General features: G+C 41.8%; 1 protein-coding gene across 2 annotated transcripts in view; it reads left to right on the plus strand.

Moving 5' to 3' along the window:
• Positions 1 to 23807, plus strand: part of adarb2 (adenosine deaminase RNA specific B2 (inactive)) — a 230405-nt gene that overhangs the window by 120967 nt on the left and 85631 nt on the right. Inside the window, exons 2-3 of one of the 2 annotated variants that reach the window (XM_020712721.3) lie at positions 21927 to 22013; positions 22790 to 23757. In XM_020712721.3, the coding sequence (XP_020568380.1) occupies positions 21927 to 22013; positions 22790 to 23757 (1055 nt within the window). Of the gene's footprint in view, positions 1 to 21923; positions 22014 to 22789; positions 23758 to 23807 lie in introns of both variants that reach the window. The other variant, XM_020712719.3, reaches the window with a different exon arrangement.

Below are 23807 nucleotides of genomic sequence, written 5' to 3' on the forward strand. Positions count from 1 at the left end.
TCGCTTCAGCACTCCCTCGCACATGGATGCTTTTTAGCATTTAGGGCAGCATTGTGAAACCCCTGCTTGAAGCAGATCATCACGGCTTAGCTTCAAAAAGAGGAAGCAGACAACATGAGTCAGGTGTGCCGCTCTCTTCAAAGTCAAAAGGAGTCATGAATGCGCCACAAATGAAGCCGGTTCTCCATTTGGCGTGTGGATAACGACCTCACTTCCCTGCTCGACGCTCTCTAAGCTAAGGAGGGAAGGCTGCACGGGCCTCTGGGCTCCGGCTCGCAGAGGGTGATTGTGGGTAGAGGGCTGCATGAATGGAAGTGATTTGAAATAGTTTGGATGGTGAAGCCCCCTCAGAATGACAGTCACTTGTAGATATGGTGTGACGTTTGCTTCTTTCTGTTTGAAATGAGCTCCTCTTTTCTTTAAAGTCTAAATACAGTGTGATTGCTGCTCAACACTTCTTTATATAACCTTAGTGAGATGCTATAAATTTGTAAGAAATAAAAAAAACATATTTGAAATGTTCGGATATGTGTACTCAAACTTTTTCATGTGACGTTGCAAGGGATTGTGGGGGATGGGGATAGCATTATTGGAGGATAAATGATACGCCACAGACTAAACGATATTGGGGAAGTGCGATACAATTTACTTTGATATGATTCATACCTCAATACTTGGGTCAAGGTTGAATTCCTGGTTTGATACATGTATTATACCAAAGAAGAACAAAAAGCGTTGTTATTTTACAATTTTTCATTTTACATTTTGCGAAGAGGCAAAGAAAGTTTATAGCATTCAGAGAAATAAAAACATGGAATGTGACAAGAGCTTCCTGTGGTGTTTCCATGTCTCTGTGACCCAGTTTGAAGACTGGCTGTCCTGCATTAGTCAGATAGGACATAAAAGAAAAACAAGAAAAAAATCAAAGGGCCTTTTTATTATTGTCTGAATGGAAATTAGAACAATGTCACCAGTTCAGCCTACCCATACTGCAGCTGCTCTGCTGTCTGCCCCCCAGGCGGCCTCCCGTGGGCCGGCATAGTCGACTCAATTACTCCGGCACCATGAACCCTGCGACAGGCTGGTGACCGGTACAGGATGTACCCAGCCTTTGCCCAGCAGTAGCTGGGACAGGCTCCAGCAACCCCAGCACCCTGAAAGGCTTACAGCGAGTTGAGAAAATGGATGGGTGGAAGTTCAGGACGAGAATGCTCAGATCAAACCTCTATATTGGATTTGCACTCCACCCGCTGATGAGTCACTGCACACGTCACATGCCCAAAGCTGATTTTCTGTTTAACTGACACGACATGGCGATCTCCCAGATTTTTCAGACTGCTGCGTCTGTCGCTCAAAACCTCTTATCGTGTCTGTACAATCGCATTCGGTATGAAAGTAATGGGGGAATCAAACGATGGAGGACAAACTGTACAGTTCAATTTTATATCCAGTATTGCAATATTCCATAACCTATTCCAATCTAGAGCGCAAAGCTGCTTTTTCTCAGTTACAGAATCTGTTAGGATTACTCAAATTAGCAGGAATAGGTAAAAATGAATGCAAAGATCGTCAATACTGGGTATTGAGCTTAGGTGTTAAAGGGCTAAAAAGTGGATTCAGGATGCCACAGAAAATGGAACACTCCTCTATTTTGATCATCCCTTTATCTGTTTGTGCTTTGTAAGACAAAATTCCAGTGTTAGGGCACCTCCTAAGCTCTAAAGGATGGTGAGTAATGTTTACAAGGCTGTAAACAAAACATCAAAGCTGGCACTTTGACAGAAACTGATCAAGGCCTCCTTACAAAGAAGGATCTCTGCCACTGGTGCCAGAAAGCCATATCGCTGTTTCTGGGAAAACTAAAGTCATCCAATGAAGTCTTTCCTACGGTACTCATGGAGGACAAAAAAGAATAAAATACTTAAATGTAACATCAAATAAATTTGTGAAGAAAGGAAATCAGAACAACTGACCAAGGCCAAAATGTCATTTAGCTTATTTTTTTTTACATTTATGCTCACAAGGGTTAAATGCTTTTTTCGCCATGCTCATCAAATTCAAAAACGTTATGACGTAATATACAGCTTTACATTGCTGTGTCCCCGGATGACCTTAAACACTCTTTTAAATTGCATTTTAGATATAAAGTGGTGGATGGCAGAAAACGTCCTGCACCTCAACCAGGACAAAGCTGACATTTTAATCATTGGTTCTGAAAGCAAGAGAGAATTGATTTAACACATCTTCAGAATTTTATACCATTTCACTGTGTGAGAAACCTGGGTTTACTTTTTGACTAGCTTAATTTTTGTTCCACACATCAAAATGTTATTAGGACAGGATTTTATCATCTTAAAACCATTGCCAGAATCCGCCCATTCCTCTCTCATGCCAGCACATAGGTGGCTGCATGAAAACTTGGAAAGAATTAGCTGTAAGCTGAAGCTTATTAAAATGCTCTTAAGATGCTCAAGATTAGCTATCTGGTTTGGCAGTTGTAAGCATAAACCATAGCTGAGAAACTAACATATGAGGATTTGAATGATGACTTTACCCATAAAAGCACAAGACGGACACATTTTTAGTGTCTACTAAGAGAAGCAGACCAAGTTAATAGTGTAATTTAATTGTATTTATATAGTCCATTATTACAGCAATAGTTGTCTCAATGGGCTTTAGGCCTAAAATTATAGTTTTGTTACTCTTAACATTTTTTCATAACAGTCCTATACGCTGTAAGAATTTACAAGCCTCAGGTTGCATTTTTTTAATCATTTTTATTTTTTAAATATTTGAATAATAAAGTAAAGTTTCTGTGACCTACAAGCTAAAATGTCCTACAACCTAAAATTTACTTATTATGTATATAGCTCTGATGCTATATACCAGATGGAACTGAGTGCAGCATATGTGCCCCAACCCCAAATCTTTCTACTGAAAGACTGCGTCCCTTGTTCTTCCCCCTCTGATTGGAGAGCGTCTTCTTTGGGGGATGTGGCATCCACCTTCTTTGACTCCTTTTGGTTTTGAATACATCGGTCAGGCTCATTGATCTTCCCCTGCATCCTCACAAGTTTGCGTTTCAGCACAGCTATCTTTTTTTCCTGACATGATATTGTCTTCTGTTTTAGTTTATTCTTAGAAGACAATATCTTATTTTGGTTTACAAGTCTGTCATTCTGAATTGTCAGCAGCTGAAGTTTATTTTCCAAGCTTTTGATGTGTTCTTTCTCCACAAGTTCTCTTTCATCTTTTTTCGGATTATTGAGTAACATAATCTTTCCTCGAACATACTTCATTTTGACCCTCAACAATTTGAGCAGATTTGCATCATTCATATCTTCGCTCATTGTTGGGGGGTCCTTCCCATCGTCACTCCTGTCTTCTTTTCCAGCCACATTCACTGATTCTGAACAGTGTGCCATCCCTCCAGCTTAAAACCTCTCTGCCTTCTGCCTTTAACCTTAGTTCTATTTGTACTTTCTTGTCTCAGCCACAAAAACAAACGATGATGTCATCAAACATCAAACGTTTAACATCATGATGATGTTTGATGTCATCAATACATTTGATAGCAGCATTGTGATCATGTATGATGTCATCAAACATTTAACTTTATTATGATGATGTTTGATGTCATCAATGCATTTGATAGCAGCATTGTGATGAGGTATGATGTCATCAAACATTTAACTTTATTATGATGATGTTTGATGTCATCAATGCATTTGATAGCAGCATTGTGATGAGGTATGATGTCATCAAACATCATCAATGCATTTGATGGCAGCATTGTGATGATGTATGATGCAATAAAAAATAATTTAAGCCCCTCTTTCATGTGACAAAATTAAATTATATTTGTTTTATTTAAATATATTTATTTCAAAATAATGTATCTACATTTAATTGACCTAACACAAAATGTATTAATAGTTTCACCTATAAACTCCAGTAATCCAAAATAAATGAGTTCAAGTAAGGGGCATGCTGTGCGCATGTTGAATGCTGTTTTCCTGTTTCTCTTTATTTAGTCTTTTTATAGTATCTTCTGCCGTTTTACGGCTACAAATTTTACCTATTTCAACCATTCAACTGTTGGTGAAGGACTTCTTTGAGATCATTGACTCCTTTTTAATCGAGTTCAGTGTTTGTCTGGAGCCACTCATGAAAAAGGACATATACTGGATCTTCTTCTATCTTATGGATTGCCTGTTTTTAACATGGAGATCTGTGACTTGGCTATTTTAGACCACATGCCTGTGGTGTTTGAAGCTGAACTTTTTCGTGCTGCAGTTAAATCTACCCCTCCTCTTCAGCGCCACAGGATTTTAAAGTCTTCCACTGCTGGTCAGTTTTCCTCTGCTTTTAACCAGCTCACTGCTCCCTGCTCTGCTGCTGATGTTTTGGAGTTCAGTTCCTGGTTTCATTCCTCCTGCAGTAACATCCTGGGATCTGTGGCTCCTCTAAAGATACTAAAGCCTCGTTCTAAACCTGAGCCCTGGTTCAATGAGAGAACCCGGGCAGCTTGGAGGGCCTGTAGAAAAGCGGAACGTCGCTGGAAGAAGGATAAATTACAGATCTCTCTACAAATCCTGAAGAACAGTTGGAATTTCTATCAGGACTCTATAAAACAGGCTAAAAAAGAGTACCTGACCAATATTATTATTTCTAATCAGCACAACCCACTGGTGCTTTTTAAAATGGTAGATTCTGTTCTTAATGTTCCACAGGCAAAGTCTCTTGAAGCTTCACCCGATCTGTTCAATATGTTTTTAGAATTTTTTAATAATAAGGTTTCGAACATAAGGGCTGTCATTTTTCTCCCTTTTTCTGACCCTTCGATTTATGTTTGTTGCTCAGCCATTTAGAGAGATTTTGAGCCAGTGTCTCTTCAATTCCTAAATGAGCTGGTCACTCAGTGCAAACTATCAGGTTCTCCCCTAGATTCTATCCCTCCCAAGCTTTTCAAGGAGTTTTTCCCAAGCATAGCGCAGATGGTCCTTTCTATCATCAGCAGCATTCTGGGTGCTGGTGTCGTCCCTGCTGTTTTTAAACATGCAACAGACCAGCCTCTACTTAAAAAACCTAGCCTGGACAGTACTGTGTTGGCTAATTTCAGACCCATCTACAAAATGCCCTACATCTCAAAAGTCCTGGAGAAAATGGTCTACTCGCAGCTAGAGTACTTCCTAAGCCAACATCAAATTCTTGAAGTCGTCCAGTCTGGTTTTAGGCCCTTGCACAGCACAGAGTCAGCATTACGAAGAGTCAGCAATGACATTCTACTGGCAATTGATGAAGGAGACTATGTCGTCCTGGTTCTGCTGGATCTAAGAGCAGCATTTGACACTGAAGACCACAGTATTTTAATACATAGGCTCCAGAACTCTGTGGGGATCCAAGGTACAGCACTGGACTGGTTCAAATCTTACCTGGCAGAAAGAACCATGTGTGTCAGCTTGGGTGGTTTTGAATCTACCACAACTCAGGTTTCTTATGGGGTTCCACAAGGATCGGTTCTAGGGCCACTTTTGTTCTCTCTGTATCTGTTACCCTTAGGGTCAATCTTGAAGAAGCATGGCATTTCTTTTCACTTGTACGCAGATGACAGCCAGATCCATCTGCCGTTACAAAAAGATGATCTTTCCATGAAGCAGCTCCTCTCATGTCTTCAGGACATTAAGGACTGGTTGGTCCTTAGCCAACATGTGTGATCCTTGTAAGAGTTTTTGTTACTTTTAACATTTTTTATAACAGTCCTACACGTTGTAAGAATTTACAAGCCTCAAGTTGCATTTTTTAATCATTTTTATTTTTTAGATATTTGAATAATAAAGTAAAGTTTCTTTGTCATAATTGGGGGGTACCGTGGGGCGCTACTGGTCTGGCTCGCCCAGGGCATCATCTGTGCCAGAACCGCCACTGATGTTGCCCTACATGAGATCCTACGAGTTATTGTTACTTTTACATTTTTTTCCCCTAAAAAATGATTTGCAATCTAAAATGACCTACAAGCTAAAATGTCCTACAACCTAAAATTTACTTATTATGTATATAGCTCTGATGCTATATACCAGATGGAACTGAGTGCAGCATATGTGCCCCAACCCCAAATCTTTTTACTGAAAGACTGCGTCCCTTGTTCTTCCCCCTCTGATTGGAGAGCGTCTTCTTTGGGGGATGTGGCATCCACCTTCTTTGACTCCTTTTGGTTTTCAATACATCGGTCAGGCTCATTGATCTTCCCCTGCTTCCTCACAAGTTTGCGTTTCAGCACAGCTATCTTTTTTTCCTGACATGATATTGTCTTCTGTTTTAGTTTATTCTTAGAAGACAATATCTTATTTTGGTTTACAAGTCTGTCATTCTGAATTGTCAGCAGCTGAAGTTTATTTTCCAAGCTTTTGATGTGTTCTTGAGAAGTACTACACTGGTCCTTAGTCATTTGCTGTTGACAAGTTAGCTGTGCTGGCAAGTTTTCTATTTCTTGTCTTGATTTAGAAATAGTGTCACTTCTGCTGATGCAGTCTGTACTTTCGTCTGGAGAATTTGGTGAAGATTCGTTTACAATTTTCGCCACAAGTTCTCTTTCATCTTTTTTCGGATTATTGAGTAACATAATCTTTCCTCGAACAACCTTCATTTTGACCCTCAACAATTTGAGCAGATTTGCATCAGTCACATCTTCGCTCATTGTTGGGGGGTCCTTCCCATCGTCACTCCTGTCTTCTTTTCCAGCCACATTCACTGATTCTGAACAGTGTGCCATCCCTCCAGCTTAAAACCTCTCTGCCTTCTGCCTTTAACCTTAGTTCTATTTGTACTTTCTTGTCTCAGCCACAAAAACAAATGATGATGTCGTTTGATGTCATCAAACATCAATCTTTAACATAATGAAGATGTTTGATGTCATCAACTCCAGAGGAGTCAGTGACTCACCAGTCATCAACCTCTGAACGTCACTGATGTGAACGTGCATAATAACAAGTTTTGGTTTTCCGCGTTCAAATTTCTCCCATTCTCTCATAGCTACCCAGGTTTTTTTATAACCGTTCTCGAGCTCAACATACAAAACATGCGACCACTGAGCAAGCTTGACCAAATAGGGACTCCTGACGTGTGGATGGCTACCCTTTTAATTCAATTCAATACAAATTGGAATTAGACAGAATGAAATAACACCAAGTGGTTTATTTATCAGAATAGAGCTGTGAAAGAAAAAGCCTGAAGGAAGATTTGGGAGATTTGCATCACTTTGACATTTCACACCAAGTCTTCTCCAACTGTTGGTGGTGGACATGCACTAGTTAATGGTAGAAAGAGGAAAAGAAGAAGCATTCCCGCCTCGCTTGTCCAGTGTGAACAACATGGGCTAAACACGCATTTAAGAACCAACATTTAGCTCATTCTGGAACAAGCGTCAAAGGTAAAAAGGGCCCATACCATGGTATTCTAAGCCTTTCAGAGTAAACTCTATCTATATGTATGATTATATATGACATTTGGCACACTAAATATGGATTTTTTTAAATGGTAAATGGCATATACTTGTATAGCACTTTTCTACCTACAAGGACAAGTCGCTTTTAAAGTCACAGACCCATTCACCCATGCACACACATTCAAATACTGGTGGCCGCTCCGCTGCCAAACACAGGCGCCCGCCTGCCACCAGAGGCAAGTTGGGGTTCAGAGTCTTGCCCAAGGACACTTCGACTCATTGGCGTGCAAGGCGGGAATCGAACATGCAATCCTACGATCATGGGTCGACCACCCTACCGCTGCACCACGGCCCAAGGAAATATTAGTTAGTTTTGCAGATCCTTTTCCTACTCAGAACTAAGTTGACTCGATCTCTAAGACAGCTCCTTACGCTCCTTGTGGTTGCCACCCATTTCGTAACCTCAACCGAGAGCTAACCTTGGCAGTGTTTCTGCGTTTTGCCCACGAAAACATCCACAATATCCAAAAAGATTGATGTGCACATTGTTACACTCTTGACCCAGCTGATACCGCTAGCTCCACGGAAAAAGTTGGTCTTTGTGTTTGCCTGGGAGCAGTACTGGCAGTGCAGACTCTTCCTGGAAGGAGCTGTTCCCCCTCCTCTGTTTAAATGTTTGACTGTGGGGACCCGATCATTTTCATGGACTGGGAGGGGTTGATGATCAGAGAACAGGCTTTGAGAGGAATGCTCAGAGATGCGTGAATGGATCAAAAAAGCACTTTGGGGTTGTTTTTCGTGAGGAATTAACATTATATTACAGTTAAAAGCTCAAAAAAGTGGATTTTGCATGATAAAGGCCAATTAAGAAAAATGTATAAAGTGTGTAGTGAGGAGTTTTACAGTCTTAAAACATCTGTAAGTCTAGTCAGCGGATTTCAGCTATCGCGTGTTAGTTTTAGAACATAACCTGTACTCAGTTTGCAAACCTCATGGTAGTGCATGCTAGAGATTATTCTTCATAATGACACCATCACGTCAATGGTACCAAATCAAAGCAAGACAGCAAAACCCTTTTAGCTTGTGTGTGTGCCCACATTAGGCAGCTCCATTATTCAGAGCACTTTTCTGGAACCAGTGACAGTTGGAGCTAAATATATCTACTCTTGTTCTCTTCCACTCTGCTTGAATGTGCAGTAAGTGATTTTGTTTTTGTTTTCTGTTCTGCTTTAAGCTATGATGTTGATATGCTTTTGATTTGGGGGTTTTAACTCATGAGGTTGCAGGATTCTGGCACACTGAACTATTGTGTATTTCTAAAATAAAAGAGGAATTTCTTTGTTTTTGTTTTTTTTTCATTTTGGGATTGTCACATGAGCGATATTTTTGAGCTTTCTCCCTATGCAAAAAAAACAATAAGACCTCAACAAACTCACTCATTCAGAATCAGAAAAAAATCATTCTTATCAATTGTTCTGCATTTCTAAATATATGTTTTCAATAATTTTCTAGTTGCTTTGATCCTAAACCAGTCAAAATAAAACAAAACTCTCTCTATATATAATCCCTATTTGTTACTGAGAATTATATTCTATGTGTACTCCCCTATGAGGTTGCTGATAAGCAGCTATATTTAAAGCTCTTTTTTAATATAATTTGTTTCAAGGTGATTTTTTTGTGCAATTTTGCATGATTTAAAAAAAAATGTATTCCAGGCCATAATATTCTGCACCCTGATTGGCTGCAGACCTTGTTATTAAATCTCCTCCAGTACATTCCCCTACAGATCTTTATTAAAAATTGTATAATACAATAAAAAACAAAGGTCTTAACTTTTAGTGTTCGCACAAGAGAGAAAAGTGTGAAAATGTTCATGTTAATCTAAGAAAAGTGAACACCCTTAAAACATCTAGAATAGTAAAGAAAATAATAATAAATTAATCTGTTGAAGTTTTTTTAGAACTTAACTCCTAGAATAAACAAGGGATCACTGTATTCCCTTTCATTCCATTGTAAGTGGATACGAAGAATCCAAAAATGTTGAAGATGTGTATATTGAGCAATATTTTGGAAAGAAAATTGCCGTCATCTATAGGTGGATCTTTTTATTTATTTGACCGGAATGGTGTGGAAACTATATGACTGTGTCAGTCTGTGAAGGTTCTCATTAATGCAGGTGACGTTGTCTTGAAGTTGAGTCGTAGCAACTGGACATAAAATCTTCCTTGAAGTGTTTCGCCGCTCATCCAAGTGGCTTCATGAGTCTCAGAGGTACAGGGTTCAGTCCACATTTGAATCCTCCTGGTTGGACACCTTCAGTCCTGCAATTGATTGGCTTATTAAAGGGAAATGTGATGTTTGTTGCCTTATGACTGTGTTTGAAATCCAAAAAAAAACCTTTATATCAGCCCTTATACACTTGATTGATAGATTTTCATTTCTATTCTTTAACATCATGCTTGTATGTGATTAGAAAAAGGAGTTTGATATTTTTATCCCTATCAGATACTGCAGCTCCAAGAGATGCTTTTTTTCCCCTCTTTTTTTCAGTCAGATGGTGTGTGTATGTCTCGAGTGGCTCTGTGGCCTCGTCGGCAGAAACTTCTGACTAGCCATGTTCTTCAAGCATTCCGCTGCAACCAAAGCATGGCAGGAAGACAGATCGTCCCCTAAATGTGTAGTGACAAACAAATTAGCGCAAAGATGCCTCTCGCTGCATACCAGATGTGTCGAGCTTGGTGGGACGGAACAACTGACGAGAAACTGTCCTCGTCCCATCTGTGCCTCCCGGTGACCATCGGTGCAGCCGTTTTTGCCGAAACAAAGCGGAGCAGCACCGATGAAATGTGTCACAATGTGAGGTGTGAAATACTGCTGGAGGAGATCGCAGGTTTCGTGAGGCGAGAGCGAAGCCATTTAGCGGGGAAGGGCGGTGTGAGGAGCAGGTGAGCTGAGGAGGTTTTTGTTTTTTGCTCCACCCTTTGATTGGGTTGCAGCTGCATTCTGCTCACCACCCTCACTTCGTCTGAGTCTCTGAGTTGTTGGTTTCCACCTAGATCTTTCAGTCAGAACTTTGATGCAAATAGGTTACATTTGTAAATTTTTTGTCTGCTCCTAGTTTACAACAATTTGAATTAAAAAAATCCTCATGAATGTAAATTTAAGCTTAATTTTCTATTTGTTGTTTTGTTTGCTGGTCAGACGGTTGCAGGTTTGGTTCCTGTGCTGCCTGCCCATGTGTCGCTGGACAGGACACTGAACCCCACATTCACCCTGGTGGTTACAGGCTGGAGCCAGTGTTATGCCACCCTCACACTGCCCTCAGCAATACACGTTAAGGCAACCACCTCCAATGAAGAGTCTATGTAAACGGTCATTTCGGATTTAGTTTCCAACTTGCCTATTTCCCTTCATAACTTCTTATTCCCGGCCTATTTTAAATGTTTATTTTATTGCTTTTATTTTTATTTTCACTTTTATGTACGACGACCTTGGGTTCCTAGAAAGGCGCCAAACAAATAAAATGTATTATTTTTTTATTTTTTTATTAGTCTAAGCCTCTTGCATTCATACATTGCTACACATGTTTTAAGTCGGTTTTTGGTCGCTACATACAAAGCACTTTTGAATGATAACCAGTTGAACTATGACCAATCAGGGACTTGGATTTGGTAGTGACGTATAAATGGCGTTCTTTTTAATGAATGGAAGTGCCAACCGTTTGAATCATGAAGGAGAAAATAATAATTGCAGTTTGTTTCCAGCCATGACACCAAGTCAGTTCATATATCAGGATAGAGCTATGAAAGAAAAAGCCTGGAGCAAAACTCACAAGATCTGCACCACTTCGTCATTTTGCACCAAGTTTCCTCCACCTGTAGGTACATGCGCTCGGTGGCAACAGTTCATTGTGAATAGCATTGGCTAAATGGGTGTTCAGGAACCCACGTTCAGAGCATCCTTGAACCTGCACCACATTGTATTGGGCCTATTAAGAAGGTAGTAAAGTGCTACATAACTGTATGCCACGTATGTCCTCCATCATCAAAAAAATGCAAGTAAAAAACGTCACAGCACAATTTTTCTTCAGATTGGGTCTTTTTCCTTTTCCATCCACACAACAGCACAAATTAAACACCAGTTGAAAGAAAATAAAAAAAGTTTCACAAGCCAGACTGAATTTGAGGCTTTGTGCCAGATAATGCTGCAGGAGGCAGCGGCTCGCTGACAGAGAGAACCATGGGAGCGAGATGAGCTACAAGGCAGTGAGCGGCAGAGACGCCGCCGACCTGCTTACTGTCATTACAACCGCGCACTTATCTCACCGGCTTGTAAATACACTCGAGTGCTCGTTATCATAGAGCAGGGCGGCAAACCTCATCCAGGTTTGACTTCCTCTGCATGCGTGTAAATGAGTCATTCTCATGGCTGACAACCTGCATTAATATTCTGTCAAGGCAAGAAGCCGGCGCATTAAATCCTCCACTTATCAGGTTCAATCCTGATCTGCATGGACATTGATGAAGGGGTGGGGGTTGTTTGCCTTTAATTGCCAAAAGGTATTTTTAGAGAGGATGTCTCCAGCATGGGGGGGGGTGGGGGTATTTCTACTCCTTTTTGGATTTCATAGACGTTTAAACAGGCCTGTTTTTTTCCTTTATTGGATCTGCTTCTGAATTAAAGGCACTTTCTGCGCTCTAATGCACTATTGTTCAGATGCTTCTATTTCTGTGCTGAAAGCTTTTTGCAGCCAAGCTCAACGGCGTCCAGAAGAAACATCATCTTCGGCCAAAAGCTCGGGATGCAAAAAAGAGGAATAAATGCATTGATGTCTTTTTTTCTGTTTTAATACAGTTTTGAATCTGGGATGGGACATAAAAAAGCTTTTATCTAGCCGTGCTCTCAGACGTGGGAGCTGGAGGAGTTAGGTGGAGGTGCGGACTCAGCCCTGTGTCTTAACGTCACAGCCGCCGCTGCAGTAATCCACAGGCGTCACACGCCCTGAGCGCGCACGTGAAGGGACACTCAACCATGACGAGTCGCCCTGTGGTGGAAGCGCGGGGGGGGGGGCGCTTTGAGTCGATATTAACAAAAAAAAGCAGAACTGAGTCAGTCCTCCACAAAAGGAACAAAATCATGAACTCCCATAATGCACTTTCCATCTGCTTGCTTTTTAGGACCTTCAGTTATCACCTTATGAATAAGTCTAGACTTCATTATTTTTTTTACATTTCACCATAAAATGTCCTGATCTTTTGATTGACAGGTAAAGCCTTAGTGACAGTGGACACGGGCTGTCTGCGGGCAAAAAATGGGCAAACCTGTATGGGGCACACAGGTGGCCTGTATAAAATATCAGGGTCATAGACCACTTGGTGAGCCCAGACAGAGTAAAAACAGGGAAATGTCTCGAGAGCATGAACAGATGAGATGGCAGGCGTCGGCTTTGGGTAGGAAAACAGGGAAAGCACCGAGTTTGAGCAGGTTAAGGTGGCAGGTGACCGAGGTCCACTGAGGATCAGTGACACGGCTGAGATGCTGAGTGTATAGAGGTTGTGTGATTGCAGATGTGAGACAGGTGAGTAATGAATGGCTGAAAGCAGCTGGGGAACATCCTGATATCGAGGGCAAGGGCTGATGGGAACTGTAGTATAGAAACCAGGAAGTAGTCAGTACGTTGGTGATTTTGTCATATGTTATTGGTTCTTGTAAGTAACATTATCCTTACAAATACTACATACACAATAATGGCACGTTCCATTTTCATGATGTTCATTTTTTAATGGCCGGAGGAGCCTCAAGAGAACTGCAAAATGGTTGGGGTGTAATGATTAATCAATAGAATAATCCATGAATCAATTTCTATTGCTATGATCCACCCACATCCATCTGAAGCAAGTTGTAAATCGAATCGACCTATACCATTATGAAATTGTTTTCAAATAAAAATGATTGATTATATCAATACTGGAAAATACCATTTGGACTGAGACATGATAGGTTTATTTTAGGATAAGGTAAAAACGAGCAAGTGACATCACAGCAGACAACACATGTGATGACAGCAAAAAATGATCAGTCTGTCATTCCAGTCCAACGTGTGGAAACACTGACTTTTGTAAAAACATGTGACCACACAGTGTGGTAGAATGTTCTAATAATGTCCCCTTTGGATTATTTTGGTGTGGAAAAACAACGGTGTGCTGAACTTTGTAAAACTCAAATGTGAATGGATTTCCTGTTTACTTGTAAACATATTTAATTTACTCTTGATTATCTTGCAAGAATTCTGGAAAACACATTTACACTGTTCCGGTATTTATCTCTGAGTCACACTGGTTGAATTATTGGCAAAATATTGATTTTAGGTCAGTGAATTGGATCATTCAAAATGAACCAATAATGACTATGAATCATATCGTCAACAACGCATATCATATAAATTTAATCATCATTTTACCCCTACCTAACCCACTTGCGCTCTCTGTAAGTAGTGCACGCTCCACTCTGTGACCCTCCAGGGGCACCCGTACGAATCAACCCTCTGTATAAGTGCATGTTACAAAGGCATAAGCTATTAAATCCTGAGAACAACCTTACTGGGTACATTTATAGTATAAGGAGCTCAATGCTTTCACTTGTTGGGTCAGAGTCTTTAAAAAAAAGTGTTGAAGTCTTGAATTTGCATGACTTGGCCTTTCTTAACAACAACAGTAAACAGGTTCCCTAATGAACCAAATGACACTGAGACTTTAAAAACATTTGTGTGGGGTTAAATCTGAGTTTCCCTGGAATAATAGATGCTTATTTTTTACTAATTATTTAGGGGGTTCACCTCATTTGTTTTAATTAACATTTGGAACTTGAAAAGGGGTTCTTGTTTGCATAGAATTTAAAGAAAAGCAGTGTTTTCCCCGAAGAATGTGGTAGTATGATGGTATGGGAATTAAGGACCTCTTCCTACCCTTGTGCAACAACGGGGTCTATGTGTTGTACAAATTTCATGGCACGGATAAACACGCTGGGCCGGCTATTTATTTTGTTTTTTCTCGTAATGTTGAAAAAAATGATCTGCTCATGGGCATGTGGCGCAGTGATTCTGTAGAAGATGGAGCTGTAGCTCCTCTGCTGATGTACTTCAAGTTACCTTAAACTCTTTTACTGTTTATGCAGTCGAGGTAATTCTGACAGATTTGAAGTGGAGGAAAGCAGCTTTGTGCTAATATTTACGGCTTTACAGTAGTGAAGTGGATAAAATCTGATGCAAAACAGAGCGGCTATTCTCCCTGTCAGAATCCTTTGAAATATTGTTAATTGTGTAAACAGTGGAAGAGTTACAGGATAGTAGTTCAGAGAGCTGTGTTGTATGTCTTGTTGCCAGGAAGAGCTCTGGTGTTAAAGGGTTAAAGTCCCACTCTGGTCATCTTTTGATCTATTTTAAAGGTGTTCCCAGTAGTCTTTTAGATATTTCTGTGCCATTTTAAACCAAAAAAAAAAATTGGTTGCTGAGAGTTCAGAGCAGCGAGTTTGTGACCCGCCCAAATATTTTTTACGTCACAAATAAGCTCTTTTTTTACTAACAACACCTTTTGTCTGCTCCTGATTCACAACAGTTTGATTAAAAAAATACCAAAAGAATGCAATTTCAAACTTAATTGTTTTAATAAATGTCATGGGATAAATATCATAACAGCATGTTAAAAACACCAAATTAACCATTTTTATTTATATGGATGTTTTAAAAAACGTCTAAAGATTAGTTCATGACATCAGGCTCCAAAATATGTTGGCAGTGGGACAACAATCCAAACACAACAGGTACACCACTGGAAAATGAAAAGTTGCGCAGCGCCAGAATTAAAATCATGACTGAAACCTGATTGAGTTACAATTTTATTGACTTTAAGCAGCCATTAATGCAGGAAAACCATCTGGACTCAAATTCTATTAAACCAGCCATGTTAAAGACAAACTGTTATTCATTGAGGCTGCATTGCCAGTTATTCTGTTAAGGAGGTAATGACATTTTTCTTTAAGCAATGCCTTCAATTGCTTAGAATAAAAAAATGTTTTCACTTTATCTTTGCTTAACATCAAAAGGTATTTGATTATCTGGATCATAAGACAGGCCTGATAGTTTTTCACTCCACGGTAATTGCCTTCTTTCCTTGCATTGTACGCGCATTTGTCAGCAGGTGAGAAAAAACACGATTGGGCTGCACGTTCTTTACGTTTTAAGATAAATTTAAAATGCTTCTGGAAAAAAAGAAGAAAAAAAAGGCAAATGGGCCCTTTAACAGTGTGTATTATTACACGGCTGTTATCGCCGAGGAGAAGAGGCGGGAGTCGTTAATGCCTCGGTGAAACAATGCAGCCTCTTATTTAGTGGCTCAGTGGCTTTCACTATGAAAGATACAGACAAGACGGGGAGGCAGGCGGGAGGCAAACTAAGTCTGTGATTCCTCCACCCTGCACTCCACCCGACGCTTGTTTCAATAGTCTCCCGTCGCTCATCTGACCCATTCGTTATGCTGAGCCATGGGGAACTCTGATTGGGCTCATTACCCTCTGCTTAGAACAGGAAGGGGGGGGGGGGGGGGGGTGCCAAGAGACAGAGCACCACCCTATCTGGAGTGTTTGGCCATCTGCCAGAGCTCCACCTATCTAACCTGGCTGTCCTCTGCCTCAGCCCTTTGTGAGGTGTGAACAAATGAGCGACGTCTTCTCTCGCCGTTCGGCGGTGGGGGTCGGAGCTGAGGCTATTTGCATCAAGTCCATCATTCACCCACCCCACCTCCTCCTCCCGCCTGAATGAGAGGGGATGGATGACAGATACCGCACCGTGAAGGGCACGCGGGGTAACTTTGGCCACATCAGCGAAAGGTGATTGTTGGCACGTTTGATTAACTTCACTGCATTTTTTTTTCTTTTTCCTTTTTTCTGCCTCAGCTTTAAAGAGACTTTTACAGAGCAGATCTCAAACTCCGCCTCCTCAGATGTGTCATGTCGACCGGGTCACTAAAACATTTTGGCACCTAAAATTTCCCGTCTCGATAAACTCACTGATGACATGTTTCATTTTTGTTTCCTACTCTGAAAAGCGGTTTCATTAGAAAAGCTAAAACTGACTGTCTGTGATATTATGCAGATCTCTTTCACTTTTCAAGAGTCGGTGCTTCCTGTTGCACTTCATAAACCTTTCACTGGTGGCATTTCAAGGATGACCTCTCAACTGAGCTGCACAACGTCAGAGGAATTGAAATCACTCATATTTTCTACTCAAGGGCTTCTTTCTGAAAAGAGAGCTGCGTAGTACTGACAATCAGACTTTTCTTTTCAGGGTTGCATGAAATATGCAGAATGGAATAAACAAAAGCTCCTCTAAAAATAAACTCATAAAAGTAAAGATTGAATGATGAATAAAAAAGCAAAACTGTTTCTTTTGCTGTTTTAAAGTGACCCCTCACATTTTGTTACAGAATTTGTGCCAATGAGGAAACGCTAAACATTGCAGTACCTCAAATGACCGCAGAAGGCTGGCTAAAATAAACAAAAGTCTCACTTTATTCTGTCTTGCCATTGACTGTATAAGAGAACTGGACTGAGGAAGTACCTGCTGGTTCCAAGAAGCTTAAATCCCATAGATTTCATAGATAAAAAAACAGCTATTACTTAGTTTAGTCTATTTGTCAGAATAACCATTCTTGCTCTGATACACTTAAACATATTCTCGATAGTCCCATTTTTTTTGTAAAGCAAGATATTTAAGTTAGAAACTGACCAATTGGAAGCCTCAATAAAAGTAGCTGGTCTCACATCAAGTGTTTGAAACGTTTGACTGATTTGGTGTTGCTCCATTTCAAATGGAGGGCTGTGGACTTCCAAAAAGCTCACTCCTGGCTGGTGAGAATGGTTGCCATAGAAACGTTGACTCAGACCGTCTTGGACCAGTCACTGCTCACTAACCATTTATGGCTCCAACATAGCAAATAAACGGCGACTGAATTGACACTGGAAAGTCCAGTGCTATATCATTTTTTGGCAGTTAGATAGTAAGGCGGGCGGCCGTGGTGCACCGTTAGGGCGGTCGACCCATGATCGTAACATTGCAGGTTCAATTCCCGGCTTGCTGCCCATGGGTCGAAGTGTCCCTGGGCAAGACACTGAACCGGAGCCGCATTCAGTGTGTGAAAGTGTGTGTGAATGTGTGAATGGGATTGTGACTGTGATGCGCTTTGGGCCTTCGAGTAAGGTAGAAAAGCGCTATATACGTATACGCCATTTACCATTTAATGAGAGAATTCGCAGACACACTGGGCATTTGACGTGCGCTAAGAACGTGCTAAACACAGGTTCAGGAGTCCGAACGACAAGATGTCGTTTTAAAGCAAAACTCAAAATATTCAAGCATGTGTGTACTTCCTGAAATGAATTTGTAGTTAACCTAAATGCCGTGTCACTCAGCCACTGTGCACATTTTGTGCATTTTACACACATTAAATGTTGATCTTTTGTGATACATGCCTGATATTCATAAGTGTTTATTGCGTTCGTCATTCGTCGATGTGTGCAGATGTCCGTTGAGGGTTTTGGCCGTCAGGTCGGGAATTAAGTTTTTAACTGTTCAAAATTTTCGGTCGGCTGAAAATTATGCAGTTGACGCATATTTTACATAGTTTATAGGCAATTATTACTTAAATCTCATGCAACTGTGGGGGATTTCTGCAAGATGGATATGCAAATTTGTGGCTCTCCATGACCGTTCACGTTTGTCTAAGAGACTTATTACGCACATACCAATGATGTATAACTTAAATATTGTGTATGCGACGCACATATCACATTAAAATTACGTAATTCGTACTTCTTCTGTGGTTGTAACGTGAAATACTCATTCATGTAAAGACCACAGCTTTTCCCACTCGTTTCACGTATGACCAATTTTCTTCTGTGCAATATGCACCAAAAGTTCCGAAGGGCTGTGTGACACGACCTTAAAAAAACATCTGGCATAAGAGGCATTCTGCTTTAAATCTGTTCAATATTTTGCTATTTGTCTTGAGTTGTTTTTTTTAACAGATCTGCCCAAGAGGATAGAGTGTAGTATCATACAGTGTTCTGTGATACGTTTGGCCCTGATGCCTCGTCGCCCTGTGGGCCCTTTGGCTTGACAGAAGCTTTTGAGCGTCGGGTTTAGATCCCTTGACAAAACAGGATTATCAAATATACATTAAAGGCATTTGGGGCCCCGTTGTTAAACCTTGGGCTCCCGTGTTATAATTGCCTCCGTGTGTGCTCTAATTTCATGCTTGATGCAAACACTTGTCTTTCACGCTACAAAGGAAATGGATGCATTGTGTGAACAAATGCACAAGCCGGCAAAACCTTCAGGAAATCTAATTTTGCACATTTGAAAACACGTAATGCGATAACATTTAGCTTTTTATTGCAATTTTTTGTTATGGATGGAACATAAGGGGCTTTAAAAAACAATGTGCAGTGATTTGAAAAGGGTCTATATAATGACCCTTTTGGCTGTGGGAGTCGTTTGTAGCTAAATTGCTGCTTGTGTTGGTCTTTAGTCGGTAATTAGGTCAGGATGCAAATGCTTTTATTGTAATGTTGGCCCACAAGGAGTAGCAGAGCTGCAGCCTTCGTGTTTAGAGTGTAACCATGTGTTTCAAAGTGACTCATGGAGGCCCTCCAGTGCTGTTGCTCTGCGACAATAGAGGGCACCAGCCGCTGAGCTCGTTCACAACATTGCACGTTTATTAAAATGTGTTTATTACAAATTTGCTGCTGAGAAAAGCAAAACATGTGAGGCATACAAAAGTATTTCTCAGTTGCATTACTTATTGACCTTCTACAAACCTGCATTAACGCCAGCCTACATCTTTGTCAACTTTTGTTTTTTTCAACTTTATCGCCTCCTTGTACTATTTGCTCCCTCCTTGTTGCTTCTCCCTTACCTTTCTCTTTTATTGATCATTAGCTGATGTTGGGAAGAGAAAGGAGGTTTAATTAAGGAGCCAGACTAATCTGTCAATTCTGCTCAGTGCTGCGTGGAGAGCATCAGACCAAGCAATGGCTCTAATAGGGCTTCACACTGTAAACAACACGCACACCTGGGCAGTGGCAGCTTCAGGGAGAAACAGAGCAGAGCAAATGTCAACAAGTAAGAGCTGATAAAGAGAAGAAGCTAGGCTTATTCTTTCATCTATATGTGGTTCTATGTTTGACTGCTATCAAGTGATTAAGCTTGTGCTGCAATGAAACTATTGGGTCTTTGACAAAGGCCTAAGTTGGGAAGCGAAGTTGAAAAACAAAGAATGACATTGTAAATTATTTATTTTTTTATTCATCTTCTAAACCCATTTTGTCCCTTTCGGGAGTCATGGGGCTGCCGGAGCCTGTCCCAGCCACTCACGGGCGAAGGCAGGGCACATCCTGGACAGGTCGCCAGTCTGTCGCAGGGCCGCTAATCACACAGCCATGCACCCTCACATTCACACCTAAGGACAAGTTAGAGTAACCGTCCAAAGCACGTTTTTGGACGGTGGGAAGCCGGAGTGCCAGAAGAAAGGTCCCTTCTGGCTGTGAGGCAAGAGGGCTAACCACTGCGCCACCACACGGCGTAAAGCTGTTCTTTCTTTAAATACTGTAGATACCAGTGCAACTTTTCTTTATTTATCAGAATGAGTTCTAAAAATCTGTTTCATGACATATGATTGATAAATATGAATATAAATATGCTAAATTGAATAAAATATTGATAATCTGTGCTTGATCTGATAGTAACCAGATTATAGGAACTAAATGAGAATATAGATGTATAGACATAGAATATAGATACTCAGCCTTTCCAACAAATTAGAATATCATGAAAAAGTCTGTTGTTCACTTTTCAGCACATCCTTTCAGTGGTTGTCACTTTCACAGGTGGTTTGGCAGAGATTTTTAAGCCGGATGCCCTTCCTGTCACAACTCTCAGGGCTCAGGGAGACCCAGACTTGGGTGGGACGTGGCAGGTCTATTCATTTCCATTATCCCACTTTTATAGAATGCAGATTTAGGGCCACCTGTTTAACTGATTTCAAGTATGCTTTTGTTATGTCAAAACCTTTGGCTCAAAACTGAATTGTATACTACACCACTGAACCAAATTATGGGGAAAGTGAATTTTTGTGGCCATTTGCATTTGTTTGTGTTGGAAGTGTCAAAAAACATGGTGTGTACTTTTATAGCATTTTACTACCTTCCAAGTAGGCCAAATGTGCTTTGCTGTGACAGCCTCATTCATTCATGCACACACCTATGGCGGCTCTGCTGCCAAACACTGGCATTGACTTATAACCACCAGGACCAATGTGGGTTTCAGTGTTTTGCCCAAAGACAGATGGGTGGGCTAGGCGGAAACTGAACCTGCAAATTTTCTGATCAGAGGTTGACCTTTCTACCAATACACCCCGCTCAGCATAAGCCAACTGGGCTAAACGCACATTTAGCCCGCGGTGTTCACAATGGACAACCAGGGAGGGGCTTCTTCTTCTTTATCTTTTTCTTCTGTTCACCAGTGAATGTTCGCCACCTACAGTTAGAAGGAGCTTGATGCAAAATGTCGAAGCGGTGTCGCTTATCAGGGCTTTTCTTTCACAGCTCTATTCTGACATGAAAGACTATTCCCGACATATTCTCCACCATGATCAGTTTTCAAACAGTTAGCACTTCTGTGAATTAAAAGGGATGCCATCCATATGTCACAACCAACTACAAGTCACTGATTTGTCAAAGTTCCACCTGGTTTAAATTGCAATGCATGTTCTATGTCCACACGCCTAGTATGTAAAGCCTAAAAAGAGTTGTAGAAACATGCGTAGCTACTTGAGAAAGCAAGAGTTTTGAACATGGAAGCCAGAAACACTTATTTATATAGACTTTTCATTGGACGTGTTTGCGTAACCCTTGTGCTATCCTAGGCACTTCAACGTTGGGAGTTGGGTCATCTAGACCCACTAGACAGTGCTCTTAACCTTTTTTCTTCAATGATTTGTGATCTTCACTGGTGTCCATGGATTACATGACATCCCCTTTACCTTTATCCACCTTTGTCATGGTAGGGAGAACACGTCAATGTAAGGGTGGGGTCATAGGATATCACAAGGGTTAAACGCTCGTTTCCAAGGGTGGTGTGAACATAGCTTTAGATTCTAACAGCACCGCGAAAGTTTCAGGAGTTAATAAAGTTGTTGGCTAGATTAAAAATATTCATGTTCATGGTGCTACATGTTTATCTCTGAGGAAAAAAAGCTATAAATGTAAACAGTGCCCTTTGTTGTGTGTGTGTTTTGTGTTGAACTGTGTGTGCGTGCGCATGCTTCCTCTTTGTCAGGCCGATGATCGCCGGCTCTCTTCGATAAAACCATCTGAACAGCTCCAGAGCTGCCCTCATGCTGACTCTACATCTCTCTCCTCTCTCCCCCAGAGAAAGTCAGCATGCTGTCTGCATTGATCGCACCCTTCAAGTACAAAATCCCTGGGACAGGAAATATGGAGGACGAGGACAGTTTAAGTAAGCCCCCGCCTCTGTTCTTTCAATGGGCAATGAAACGCATCCCTCTGTCACATGCATGAGTTTGGGAGATGAACTTGTTCGCTTCAGATCGTGAGGCGTGATGAAGAAGTCCTCAAATCCAGATGCATTGATGCTGTCTTCTGCCCTAACAGCCCCCATTCCACCAATAATAGTCCTGTAGAAGTACCAGCACGCCCTATGTTCCTTCATTTTCCCATCAAACATGCAACGCCTCTTCCACATAACAGGGTTTGAAGAGCGCGTTGCAGCTGTTAAGACGCTGCAAAAGGATACAAGTGTGAAATAAAGCAAGCTACAGACATTCCTTTTATCCTTTCCTGGAATGTATGCCACTCGACCAACCCCCACCCCCATTACAAATAGGATTGATGCTTGCCAGTGGCCGCAGGGTCCAATGTTTCCTACCCACTACACAGATTCCCAAGCAATTTGAAGGCAGATTACTGGATTATTTGGCGAATAATATCGGCAGTTCCGGGGGGGGGGGGGGGGGGGGGGAATTAGGGTTTTAAAATACTTATATATGTTAGCGGGCTCAAGCGATGGAGTGGGCTCAGCTCAGGGAGATGAGTGTAGATGTGGTCATTACCATTTCATTGTGTATCAAGTGGCTCAATCTGCCTCAAGAGATTTTCCCTGCTGCGTTTTGTTCGGCCAGGATAGGCGGGAGCGCCGTGCAGTAATGGCTGCGTTTTGTGTTTGGAGTGTTTTCTGTCATTTTTATTGACCTTAATGTTTTGTTTTTACTGCAGGCACCAGCAGCGCAGAGGTAAAGGAAAACAGGAATATTGGTAACTTGGAGGACTGTTCCATTGGTTCCGGAGAGCGGCAGCCCCTTCTCTGTTCGGACTCGGCGAGAAGTGGGAGCTCCGGTCTAAAGAGGAAGCGGCCTCTCGAGGAAGACAACAACGGGCACTTGTGTCAGCTACGACTCATCTATAAGAAACTCTCCTGGTCTGAAGCTCCAAAGAATGCACTGGTGCAGCTTAACGAGCTCCGGCCGGGTCTGCAGTACCGCATGGTGTCCCAGACGGGGCCCGTCCACGCTCCCGTCTTCTCCATTGCGGTGGAGGTTAATGGACTGACATTTGAGGGGACAGGACCCACGAAGAAGAAGGCTAAGATGAGGGCTGCTGAGCTAGCCCTCAAGTCCTTCATCCAGTTTCCAAACGCTCCTCAGGCTCACTTGGCCATGGGAAACATCTCCAACCCTACGGCGGACTTTACTTCAGACCAGGCGGACTTCCCTGACACACTTTTCAAAGAGTTTGAGTCTTCGTCGTGCTCAGACGGCCTCTCACTCTGCAACTCAGGCAGCGAAAGTGAGTTGCTGTCCAGCGAGCTGCTGTCCAGCGAGCTGCTCCGACATGGACGCCTGCTCCGCCACACGTTGGACCTCATGGTGCAGGCTCAGCAGAGGCTGGGGGGGATCGTTCCTGAGCCGGACGCTCCTAAGGGCCCGGTGGCTATGCTCAACGAGCTCCGACCGGGCCTGCGCTACGCCTGTCTGTCAGAGCGAGCCGAGGGCAGGCGGCTGCGAAACTTTGTAATGGCGGTGCGCGTGGACGGGCGAATATTTGAGGGCTGCGGACGCAGCAAGAAGCTGGCCAAGACCCAGGCAGCGCAGTGTGCCCTGCAGGCGCTCTTCAACATTAGATTAGCCCCCGAGGGTAGGACTGGCCTCAAAGTCAGCAGGAAATCCTGTCTTCATTTACCCCAGGTGAGTGCAGGCACACTTCCAGCGCCGGGCTGCTGCTAAGCTTCTTTGGC

Source organism: Oryzias latipes, chromosome 20 (genome assembly GCF_053564925.1).
Source record: "Oryzias latipes strain Hd-rR chromosome 20, Olatipes_Hd-rR_3.1".
Lineage (NCBI taxonomy): Eukaryota > Metazoa > Chordata > Actinopteri > Beloniformes > Adrianichthyidae > Oryzias > Oryzias latipes.